The sequence below is a fragment of the Crinia signifera genome, chromosome 3, assembly GCF_055691185.1.
Source record: "Crinia signifera chromosome 3, ASM5569118v1, whole genome shotgun sequence".
Classification (NCBI taxonomy): Eukaryota; Metazoa; Chordata; class Amphibia; order Anura; family Myobatrachidae; genus Crinia; species Crinia signifera.
The window spans coordinates 262702900-262715084 of NC_139219.1; the positions used below are offsets into that span (position 1 = coordinate 262702900).

At 41.5% G+C, this 12185-nt stretch overlaps 1 protein-coding gene across 2 annotated transcripts in view; it reads right to left on the minus strand.

The window, feature by feature from the left end:
* Positions 1-315: 315 nt before the first annotated feature.
* XRN1 (5'-3' exoribonuclease 1) overlaps positions 316-12185 on the minus strand; it is a 76667-nt gene continuing 64797 nt past the window's right edge. For both annotated transcript variants that reach the window (XM_083177988.1, XM_083177987.1), the window contains 9 exons: positions 11588-11631; positions 11102-11200; positions 10864-10992; positions 7443-7566; positions 6707-6882; positions 6164-6277; positions 5621-5732; positions 4039-4181; positions 316-1934 (listed from right to left, as the gene is read on the minus strand). In XM_083177988.1, coding sequence (XP_083034114.1) covers positions 1638-1934; positions 4039-4181; positions 5621-5732; positions 6164-6277; positions 6707-6882; positions 7443-7566; positions 10864-10992; positions 11102-11200; positions 11588-11631 — 1238 coding nt within the window. In that variant the 3' untranslated portion in view covers positions 316-1637. The remainder of the gene's footprint in view (positions 1935-4038; positions 4182-5620; positions 5733-6163; positions 6278-6706; positions 6883-7442; positions 7567-10863; positions 10993-11101; positions 11201-11587; positions 11632-12185) is intronic.

Consider the following 12185-nt stretch of genomic DNA (forward strand, 5'->3'; position numbering starts at 1 on the left):
TTTAATGGAGAAAGTCGCAAAGATGCGTCATATGTAACGCACTGAGGACAGATGTATGTGGACACATCTGTACTGATTACTGTGCATATATTATACTTTGTACAACTGGACATAGAGATAGATAGATAGATAGATAGATAGATAGGATAGATAGATAGATAGATAGATATATATATATATATATATATATATATCAGAGCTGCAGCTGGGTGCTGGTTGTGCTTTTAAAAAGGACATACCCAATGACATCTTTAGTTACACTGTGATGACATCCATTTTAATAGTAGTTTTGGAAAATGAGAGCAGACAAGGGGATAAAACAAGAACAACTGTTTTACTTTACAAAGATTCAAGACAAACTCCTTAACATTGCATATACTTTTAATTTACTTTGTGTACACTTCTGCAAATCAACATTTGTTTTAATAAAATCCAAACCAGTTTTGCCCAATGTGTAGAGCAGCAGCAGCAGCATGCCACGGGGTCCTGAACGGCACTACATTGTTTTTAGGTTTACACACAATTAACAGCAAATGCTAGGAAACAGCTGCACTCTGTACTGTAAAAACAGTGAAAATCCATTTAAATAAAATGTAGACACTAAGAAAGGAGCAAATAAAAGTATTTGGTTTATAAAATAGTCGTTTGTATAAGACACAATGAAAACTTCCAGTCCATTAAAAATAATTGTGGAAAAATCTCTAAAATCAATTTTCGCAAAGAAATATTGGCAAATAGAACATATAGGAGTTCCCCAATACAATATAGAAGCATGGTCTGTTACCTTTTCTGTGGAGATACAATCAGGAGAAATATGTGGGCGTTCATACCGATCGCAGGAACCAGATTCCATGAAATGCTCTATTAGGTAAACCATTGTTGTAAATATGAAAAGAAATATAGGTCTATAACAATAATACTCTTCTACAGCAGCTGATATTAGGAAAGCAGATGGATCCGAGCAGTAGACGTGACCAATAAGTACAGAAACCCATAGACATTAGTTTCGCTCTAAATAGTCGCTGTCATCGGGCTGATTTTTTGCGATGAGTCAGTGCACATATCTTCGCAAATTACATTTGGTTGAAAATATTAATGTCTCGTGATTATCAATATTATGTCACAAGTTGCTCTTATATAGTCTCTGATCAATACCATACTTTATGAGATCTCAAGTTTTTGATTTTTTTTTAACCAATTTTGGAAACCAAAAGAGTTTCAGTGCAGCCTTTTGAAGGCAAAGGTTAATCTGGACAAAAACAATAAATAATACGTGGGATGCATCTACTATATGGTCAACTGTACCATTACAGAAGATTCGGCATCCTGAAATCAGACAATGTAATCGGGATTGGCTCGATTGGATTCTAAATTATGCAAATAAACTAAGGACTTGGCTGAGCACAGAACTTAAGCACAGATTCAGTGCATCCCGAGTAAACCTATCATGTCATTTATATCTCCAGTACTTTAAGCCTTTCATTATTATTTCTCAGTTAACTTTGGGAAATCGTTCGCACCATAAATGTGAAAAGAAAAAAAAATGGTTTAAAATAATAAACAGCAGCTAGTGCCGTTTGTACACAGCAATGTTAAGGCGGTAAATCAGATGGTGTAGACAGGACTCAAAGTCCAATTTATTCAGCCGGTTTTTGAACATTGAAATTCACAGCTAACTTTCGGGGTTTCCGCTTGCTGCCTGAGCCCGGTGTGGCTTTACCGTGAGACTTCATAGAACCAGATGAGGCGGCCCTGTCCGGCATGGGAGGGTGTGGGGTTTGTGGAGACGTTACATTGGCAGAGGGGCTGTTTGAGCACAGCTGACTAGCTACATCAGGAACCAATCTCTGTTCATTGCTTAAATTGTTCTGCGATGTATTCGAAGTCTCTCGGACATCAGGGTTCTTGTTAACAGATGCTCTTTGCTTTGTGACCTTAGAATAAGGTGAAAATGAAAAAATAAATAAAGTTTCATATGGTTTGCAAAAAAAGTAATATAAATTTAAATAAAGTTTGGAATCAGTTTTATTACTTAGCTGTAATACAGCAATCAGGCCTGTTTATGAGCAAGTTGGACTGTTTTAAAACTAAGGGGGTATTCAATGTTGGGTCACGACTGTCGGGCTGGCCCGTCAGCCGTTACCTTGGCCTGTTCTCGACCGGGATTGTGCGCTGAGGTCATGGGTTCGATACCCACCATGGCCCTAACTGTGCGGAGTTCGTATATTCTCCCCGTGCTTGCATAGGTTTACTCCAGTTTCCTCCGACAATCCAAAAATACACTGGATATGTCAATTGGCTTCCCAAAAAAATAAACAAACAAAACCCTATAATATCTGTGTGTGCGTGTACATGTGATAGGGAATATAGATTGTAAGCTTCACTTGAGCAGGTACTAATGTGATTGTTCAACTATACTCTGTAAAGCACCGCGGAACATCTATGAGCTATATAAGAAACGGTTAATAAATAAATAACATGCCCCGACAAGTGCCAAGAAGGGGGCGTGGCCCCAAGAAGGGGGCGTGATTCGGCGAGCTGCGGCCGGGAGCTCGTCAATTCCCAGCCGTTCTCGGCAGAATGTACTCGAGTGCTTGTGAAGTCGGGCACGTTCTGCCGAGATCCCTGTTCAGTGCTGTCGGGGAAGACAGCGGTGGGAGATTGAATATCCCCCTAAATGTCAAGACTGGTAAAGGAGGAGGATACAATCTGTGTGACAAAGATTGTATAAAACAAACGTACACATGCACATACAGGTATTAGATTCAATATGCATGTACAACCAAAAATCCTGACAGAAGGAAATACATTTTCCCATTGAGAGCCAACATCTCTGTGAGCAATGCATAAAATAATCGGCTAAAAATGCCAACATCTTTGTGAAAGATATACAAAATATCGGCTAAAAAATTTCAGCGTCACTCACATTTGTTGTATAAATTCAAATAAAAAATGCTGTGTAAAGTACCCCGTATAAAACTGTTCCGCCAATAAAAATGTATTGATGGAAAAAAAAAAATGCTGTGTAAAAAAAAGATTATATTTCCTATATAAGGTAAACATTACAGGTTATTCATTATGATGAATAAAAATGTTTCCTATATAAGGTAAACATTACAGGTTATTCATTATGATGAATAAAAATGTTTGCTTGCCAATTTTCACACCTATTTTGACAACTTCACTTGGCACTCAAACGGTTAAACAACTAATGTGCATTTGTCGGTATATAAATGCATTTCTAATTGACTTGGTATCTCCTTGGTTACATAAATGTGTTTGATTATTGGTGCATCATGTATCGTTACTCCCTTCTTGCCAGAATATCACACGCCTCATCACAGACGTTCACAGTATGGCCATATTCTCTGCAATTCTTATGACTTGTTCTGGGGGATATTAACATGACAGATTTCACTATACTAGTATTTGGTTGCAATGTTCTTTTATAATGAAGCTGGTTTGAAATTGCACTAAGCTGTGGGATCGCACAGACAGACACACGCACAGGTATTGCCCAGCTCCCTCACTTCTTTTTTCCACCGAAACCTTACAACACCTCTATCCATATTTTCAAGTACTGCATTTAAATGTAATACCCCAATATTTACCTAGGACACTGTGCGCCTCCATATTCATATCACTGGGGCGTTATGTACATCATCAGATAAAGCATTCCATTTACAAGTGATGTTGCCCAAATAGTCTACAAAGTCTTGAAATTAATTATGGATGATCAGTTTGACTCTTATCCCTGTTGGTACATTTAGGCCTCCAGTAGAGAGACAATAAGCTCTAGGGGGTGGCTGCTTTTACAAATACATGTTCGAGTGTCACTCCCTTCTACTACCGCCATCCCCATTTCCGCCATCCCCATTTCTTTAAGAGCCCTAAGTACAGAAGGTTTATGTCTAGGTAACAGGTGTTACTAAGCGGTATTCCCCACACAGCCCATAGTGTTCCCTTTCTTGTGTTCTCTATAAATACTGTAATGAAGAAATTCCAGCTTCTTTAAAACGTCCCAGTGCAATCTCTTACCTGTAGCGGTATGAACTGATTGTGGCTACCAGCTGGCATATGCCCAGGATAGTGTCCTTGGTAGTAAGGTTTATTATGAAGTTGCATTGCTGGTCTCCAGGAAACAGCACCAAATACATGTGGTGATGGCGGGATAATATTGCCTATAAAACACACAAAAAGTTAAGACTATAGAATAATTATGTAATTTAAGTTTACTTTTATTTATTTTTGTTACAAGCCCCATCCACTAAATGGTCTTCATGCCTGCATACGTTCTCATATTTTTTATATTTATATTATACTTGTATTACTATGGTGGCGAGTGCTAAATCACAGCAGCCATTGTTTTCCTTTTCTTTGTATTTTTACCCGTTTTATTATTTTACGAATGTACTGGATCGCAGAAAACAAGCGATCCTCGCTGTTTAACCCTCGCGCCGGCCGCTCCCTTTATTCAATGTTTCAGGGGAATCGTCACTGTCACAGGACGGCGAGGATTCCCACAAACAGCGAGGCTCGCGGCTAATGCAGGGATCACACTGCATTTAGCTGTGAGTCTCGCTGTTTCAGAGGCCGCATTCGCCTATTCCCCATGGCTCCAAAAAACGGAGCAAGGGGGAATCGGCATGTGCAGGGGGTCAGTTGAATACTGAACGGGCGAGCTGTGACAGCGACAGGCAGCACTTTAAATGTAGTTATCCAGTGACATGTGGGAGATCATAGGTGCAGATTTATAAAAGCCCATATGTTCTGTGATGTGATCATTTGGCCCGACCAGGGCAAATATGGCCATACAATTTTAAAGGTCACAGGTAAAACCCTTGCTTAGATGGCCCAGTACAGATGTGAGCTCAGTCACTATATGCTACACAGAGCGAGACTACAGGAGTGACTGAAATATATTGCATGTTATGTGCATTGCAGATGCAGTGAAACACAGCTTACAGCATTATCAGGGACCGTGGTCCGCTACTAACTGCACAGGAATTAGTGTCAAACAAGTCATAGATGAAGTACACTAGAACTAGGTGTGAGAAAAAGCCATGGCTGCTGCATGGTAGCACTTTGTATACAGAATCATAGATATACAGATGGATCAGTGTAATGCTGAAGGATTAGTTTTGTTGCTAATGATTATTTATGTGAATAAGATGGACATGATCAGTGGGAAAGATGCTCAGCACAACCGATCAGCACAGGACCTGGCATGCCGTTAGGTGCAACTGATGGGTGTGGTATGGGGCTCCGACAGTCAGGATCCCGACAGTCATTAGCCCGACTGCCCGTACCCAGACAGCATGACGAGCGCAAAAAAGCCCCTTGTGGGCTCGCTGCGCTCACCACGCTGTGGGCACGGGGTGGCTCGCTACACTCGCCACCTATTCTATTTTCCCTCTATGGGGGTCGTGGACCCCCACGAAGGAAAATAGCGGGTGGCCGTCAGGCACCCGGCTGTCGGCGTTTTGACAGTCGGAATCCCGATGACGGGTAAATGACTGTCGGGAACGCGTCCGGCACCCCAACCGATCACGCCACATATAGGCCTTATACAATATGTAGGCATGGGCTCCATTCCGGCAGGATAGCCCCTACAACTTACCTGCGGATTGTGGAAAGACGGCAGACAGCGGTCCAGCTGCCACCCCAGGTCCAAGAGGTTGATAATTTGGAAACAGAGGCGGTGGCAGTGAAAAGTTTGCACCAACTGAGCTCTGAGGACAACAAAGAAAGGTTTGCATGGACAGGGGGGGGGGGGGGGGGGGGGGGGGTGTCACATTTATACACACACCGGAAATAGTGGTAAAAGTAAATCACATTGGAAAGTTACAGAAGAAATATATGCATCTACAAAAAGGCACATTATGATGGACGTTCTGCAGTCACCGATCACAGCTACAGTGGGAAATGGATGCTAAAAGAGTTACTGCAAGTGACCAAATAATGCCTGTCCCATCCGACAAATGTGCAGTGGTCAATAACTATGTATCACTTCCAGAAATGTAACTAAATGGAATTGCTTAAATGTGCTAAATGAAGCTTTAAGATTTGTACTTATATTTAATTAAAACACAAAGGCCTCTGAAGTCTAAATACAAAGTCGCAATGCCATTTAAAAAATAAAAAAGAGAGATGTTGTATTTACCAGTCTCTGTAATGCATACAGGGCAGCCTTCTCCTTTGCCTCATTCTCAGCATGGCACTGAGGACCATGTATGACCAAACCATTTGACAGCTTCACTTGGCAGACTGTCAGTGCCTGTAAAGATCAGAACACCTTCCAGTCACATGGGAGCACTCAGAAAACAAACTGGATTTGTACTTTCATTCTGATCATAGCAGAGCTAAGTGAGGGGACTGTTTTCGTTATCAAGATGCATAATTGTCTATACAGTGACGGAGATGCAGAATACTTTATTGCTGGCTCGCAAGTACTTTTTAATCACATTGCATACTTGTTATTGGCTTTCGTTGCACTGTATGTTCTGTTATATTTTAGTTGGAAAACAGTAACAGACAGCACAGACTATACTACAACATAATTAGTGCGTTACTAATTAGCAAGGCAATGGGCATATTTATAAAACACTGATCCATTCTGAAACCTCTCTGATGGATGCAGACACTAGCCTCTCTAAAATGCCTTCCAACAGAGCACAGCTTGCATAGCAGGGAATCTATACTGTACCTGGGGTGTTCGTAAGAGTGAAAACTCTGGTGGATGCATTCCAACAAGAGAGCAGATACGACACAGTTCAGAGACCGGTGTGGTCAAAGGTTGAGGAAGAAGAGGTGGACGCATTAACTCTTGATTGGGAACACTGAAAGAAGGCCCTGCTCCATGTGGTCTGTTCATGTGAGCTGCTGTATCACACAATAGGAGCAGTTAGCATATACCTATTCAATTATCTTTATTTACCTTTATAGCTGCACAACAGCTTCTGCATGAGAGAACAGTAAGGAACATGCTATTATTAACTCCCAGACTGCACAGCGACATATAACAAGCATTATATATGCATTACGGTCTGATGTCCGATCCAAAATAAACTTGACAGTCAGAATTCAATTGTCCGCCTGTCGGAAATTCAGTGTATCAGCAAAAAACGTCCTTGAATTCAACAATCTGCGGCCGTTTTCGACAAAACAGATACGGCTTTAAAATAAAAGTCGTATCTGCCTTCAATGCAGTCATAACGGCAGCATTAAAGAGGCGAGTGCTGCTATTTCCGCCGACGGAAATGGCAACATTTCCGCAAGGCAGGCAGACTATTCAAGGCTTTCCTTCAACACAAAGAAAAGAGCTCTCCTTTAGCTATTTTTTTTAAAGTCTAAAATACAAATTGCCAAGTCACAGTACAAGATACCAAGATAACTTGCTCCAAAATGAATACATTAGGTGTTAATCAAAATGTGATGTATACCCATTTGCTTGGGTTGCCTGCGCTGGGCCGGGGTGGTTCTTGGATCCTGCTTGACATCTTTTTGCTGGTCTGGACTATCAGAGCTGTCAATCTTCAAGATCTCTTTTAACATTTGAGTTCCCTTCTAAAAATGAAAAAACAAACAAAAAACATTGAACATAATATATATATTACTTTACTTAACACTTGAAGGACTTAAAGAGGCTCCCTCTGTAAGTACAACACACCAAGCCCCATATGTGATTGAAAAAGTGCAGTGGTTCTAGAGATCTGTCTCCATAGGGGTGCGAGCAAATTTCAGTGAATTTGGCCCTGCGAAAGGTGTGAGTTATGGTTAATTCGGGTGCCGTTTTCAGAGTGAAAACGGCACCTGAAAGTCAACTCGCACCCTTCAGGGTTAATAGGATCGACCCCTTTGTCTTGTGAGACCTTGGGACGCTCTATGTGTGAGTGGGATCATAGACATTTTGGTCTCCACCTTAGCATACTCCCCGGTGCTACAATGCTCCTTAGCTAAATTGACTATGGCTGTAAATAAAGCATTCTTTGCCCTTTCTTTGCTCCTGAATTTCCACATAGGTCTTTAATGTTGCCCAGTTTAACACCCATTTCAAATGAATCAAATAGAGAGGTCTATAAATACAGAGGGGAGGGTGGATAAGTTATTTTCAGTTTGGCTTTCTTATGCCCTTTCTCCTAGGGTTAAAGAATCCCTTAGGAAGACTGTTCACTTGCTTTGATTTGACGTATGTGACAGGCACACCGCCATTATGAGATAGACATGTTTATATGTGGTCCCAATCACACATGCTGAAAGATTAATATGTATGGGTATTCTAATCTTGCACCTCACCTACATTTTATTATTGTATTGATTGTCATGTACATAATGCCTATTGTGTGTGACTGTACTATGCTGATTTTCACCATGACCATTGTGATTTATATATTCTATGATCCTTCAATAATATAGGTTTAAAGAAGTGTTGCTCAGATTGTGTCCCTGCTATTGTTGTAAACAGTGCTCAGACCTAAAATGAACATTTCCCAATGTGACCGCACAGGAGGAGTGATGCCATTAGAGGTCTCCTCCCCCTGGCTACACTACGACAGCAGAATAAACTCTCCCATGTAAGGCACTAGATTACAGATTCTCAAACTCGGTCCTCAGGAACTAACACAGTGCATGTTTTGCAGGTCTCCTCACAGAATCAAGTAAATAATAAGCTGAACCTGTGGATCTTTTTAAAATGTGTCAGTGAGTAATGAGTGCACCTGTGGGGTGACCCGGAAAACAAACTGCGTGGGGTCCTGAGGACCAAGTTTGAGAACCCCTGCACTAGATGTTAACTGAACGTTCATGTCCGTAGTGCTGATAGTGAGCAATGTAGGCTGCTATCCTATTAGGTGCAATCCACTTCGGATGAGAACCTCCTGATCCTGTGATAAATCTCTGTCATGGGATAAGGGGTGCGGTATAGGGTTCAGACAGTCGGGATCCCAACAGTCATTAGCTCACGTCGGGATCCCAACTGGCCGGATTCAGACAGCATGGCAAGGACAACAAAGCCCTTGCGGGCTCGATGCGCTCGCCACGCTGTGGGCACGTGGCTCGCTACGCTCGCCACCTATTCTATTCTCCCTCTGTGGAGGGAGAATAGCCGGTGGCCGCCGGGAACCAGTCTGTATGTGTTTTAACAGTCGGGTAAACGACTGTCGGGATCCCGTCTGGCACCCTGGGATAAGTAGCTCCTGTATTATTGCAGTTCCTTATAGCAGTTTCTGCTGCGGGTGCCTGGGCCACCCAAAGTATAATCCGTTAAGTGCCGCATATCGAGGATAAATCGCATAACTCCGGCCAAATCTATTAGCTGAAAATTTCTGTCCCTAGGACTCTGCCGTTAACATTATAAAACTACTGATGGGACAGCATTAGTGATTTTAGACTGTTTTTTCCTCATATAAAAGGTATAAAAATAAAAAGAAATCTATTTCTGCCCAAACTGGCCAACAGCTACCAATGTCCTCTACGCTCGCTCTGTCACTCTTACGGCTTGGTTCTCTCCTCCCATGCACTGTACTTGCAGCACATTAACCTCTGATTCCCACTTATTTAACACACCGCACTAGGGGACAGTATTTCAACCAGGGAAAGAGAATTAGACAAGGGCCCAGAAACAAATATTGACCCTTAGTTTGGTTGAGGACTTTCATCCAGGGCAAATGTTCTAGGAGCCAGGGATTGCTTATATGCTTCCTGTAAAAAGCAGCTTTGCTTTCCATTTTTACCAAAAGTCTGATGTTGGATGGGCTGAATGTCAATTGCATGAATGGAGTGCGGTCATCTGGAAAGCTGGAGCTTATCCCCAGTAGCACAGGTCTGAGAAATAACTCAGTCATCAAGGATGAAATGGACACAACAGCAGCACGCATAAGAATATTAAACTGGTAAGTAAAAAATCTATGATACAGCAGCATGAGAACCGTAGCTACAAACCAGTTCACCCTATATAAACAGTAGTCACTTAGTGACAAATCTATAAAGATGTTTCCATACCAGAATGACACTACATTACACCAATACAGAAAAGACATGACTTTCCCTTCTATACCTGTAGAGCACTATAAAGGAGGTCTGCAGCTGCCTTAGCTGGGTACACACCTCAGCGATATGACAATAAATATTGCGGTGGTGGGATGTAACAATACACCACATAGCCGCACACTAAATTTGCAGAATGACAATGCAATATACCGTTACAGGGAAGATGCCAACACCCAATTCATCAAACAATGAACATGAGGCTTCACAGTCTACACAATGGTTGCTACAATACATCTTGGCTTGCAAGATCAGCAATACAGTTGCAAGAAAAAGTATATGAACCCTTTGGAATTACCTGGATTTCGGCACAAATAGTTCATAAAATGTGTTCATGTTTCGGGCTCGCTACGCTCGGCACACTTTTATTCTCCCACCACGCTGTAGTGGATGGTAGGGTATGAAATACCACCTGTCGGCACAGGTCGGCTCAAAAAAAAAAATGAAAAACCCCATGCCGATCTAATGCTTGTGTCAGCTTAATGACCTGTCGACCTAACCCATGTCCACCTTCAGTCATGTCGACCTAGTTACTGGAGACCTAGTGACTGTGTCCCTAGGCAGTCTATCAATTATCACCTGGCCTGAGAAGCCGCAGCCATGTGATTAGGTCTGAATTACCCTTAAAGAATCTTTCAAAGCGAAAAATTGGCCATATAGTATACCACAAATACAGAAGAAATTCATAATGCAATAACCTTATTACAACAAGACTGCCTATGCTGCGGACAACTGTTCAACTAGTACTGCCAACCAACCATTCTCTTCCAACAGATCGAGAACCAGTGATATGAGCCAAGAATCACCACACATACTAACCATAGCAAAGGACTGCGGAGACAAGTGCTCCTCGGGTATATTCTGTTCCACTGGTATGGGTGCAGGCAGTGCTTTCTCCTCTCCAGAAATCTTCAAGGATGCAACAAAGTTCTCAAACTCATTGTTTTGCTGAGAATAAATTAAAAGAAACAAAAAAAAATCCAACACTTAATCAAATTCTGCCATCACATTTACCAACATCTGTAAGAAGGTAGCGAAGAGAACTCATTAGCAGTACCTTTCTTTCCAGGATCCTGGCATTGGAGCTGTCCACCTCTTCTTCACACAGCTCATTCCGCTTCAACAACTTGATCTGTGTTACAGGCTCAGGGATATTCTGAAACATAGGTTACAACTATGAACTGAGCACTGCAAATAAAACAAGTGGATTTATCGATGACGTCTTCGTTATGGTTTACGTTGTTTGCATACTGATCACCATGGCAATGCGGCCATCTTCTACTGGTGTCTAAAGGTATTTGCTTTCTGCAAATTGACCACATAAAGGGCTATATTATATTAGCTACAATGTTCTCAACACTGCAAGTACATGAGGCTAGCAATTGCAACTCACCCGCTTTATGTTTGGAGGTTGAGTTAATTATTAGACTGAGCCCCTAAAGTGATATGCGGGACACACATTTTAAAATAATAAACTTAGAAAATTAATGAAAAAATGTTGCTTCTAAATTAGCAATAATTAGAAATCGTTAATTTGGATTACCTGTTTATTTACATTCTGATGCCGGTTCTCCTGCTTTGGAAACTCTGCATATAATATGAAAAAGAAAAAGTGTTATTTTCGCAAAGAAACATCTGGTCAGCACCAAATTCACAGCTTCATGGGCTAGGTCACCAGTTAAATGATGCCACTGCGCTATATAGGATCTTTTTAAAAACTTAGAATCTTTATAAATGTGTGGTCATTAAACCTTCATACAGCACAGAATAATAGTCAATGTGGTGGATGGTTTATTTATACCAAAGATTGTTCATATGACAAACATCAAAGCCTTGATGTTGCGTCTTCATATTCTTGTTTTTTTTTAGCTCCATACAAAATCAATTCCTCTAAATCCATCTAGGGCAGTGATGGAGAACCTTGGCATTCCGGCTGTTGAACTACACATCCCAGCATGCCCTGCAAGAGTTTGGCAATTTGGTCATGCTAAAACTATTGCAAGGCATGCTAGGATGTGTAGTTCAACAATAGCTGAAGTGCCAAGGTTCTTCATCACTGATCTAGGGGGTGAAGACATTGAAGACTATGGGTTTAGAGGCATTAAACTGTTTTGAAGCTGCAACTCCCACCCTCCTTTTCC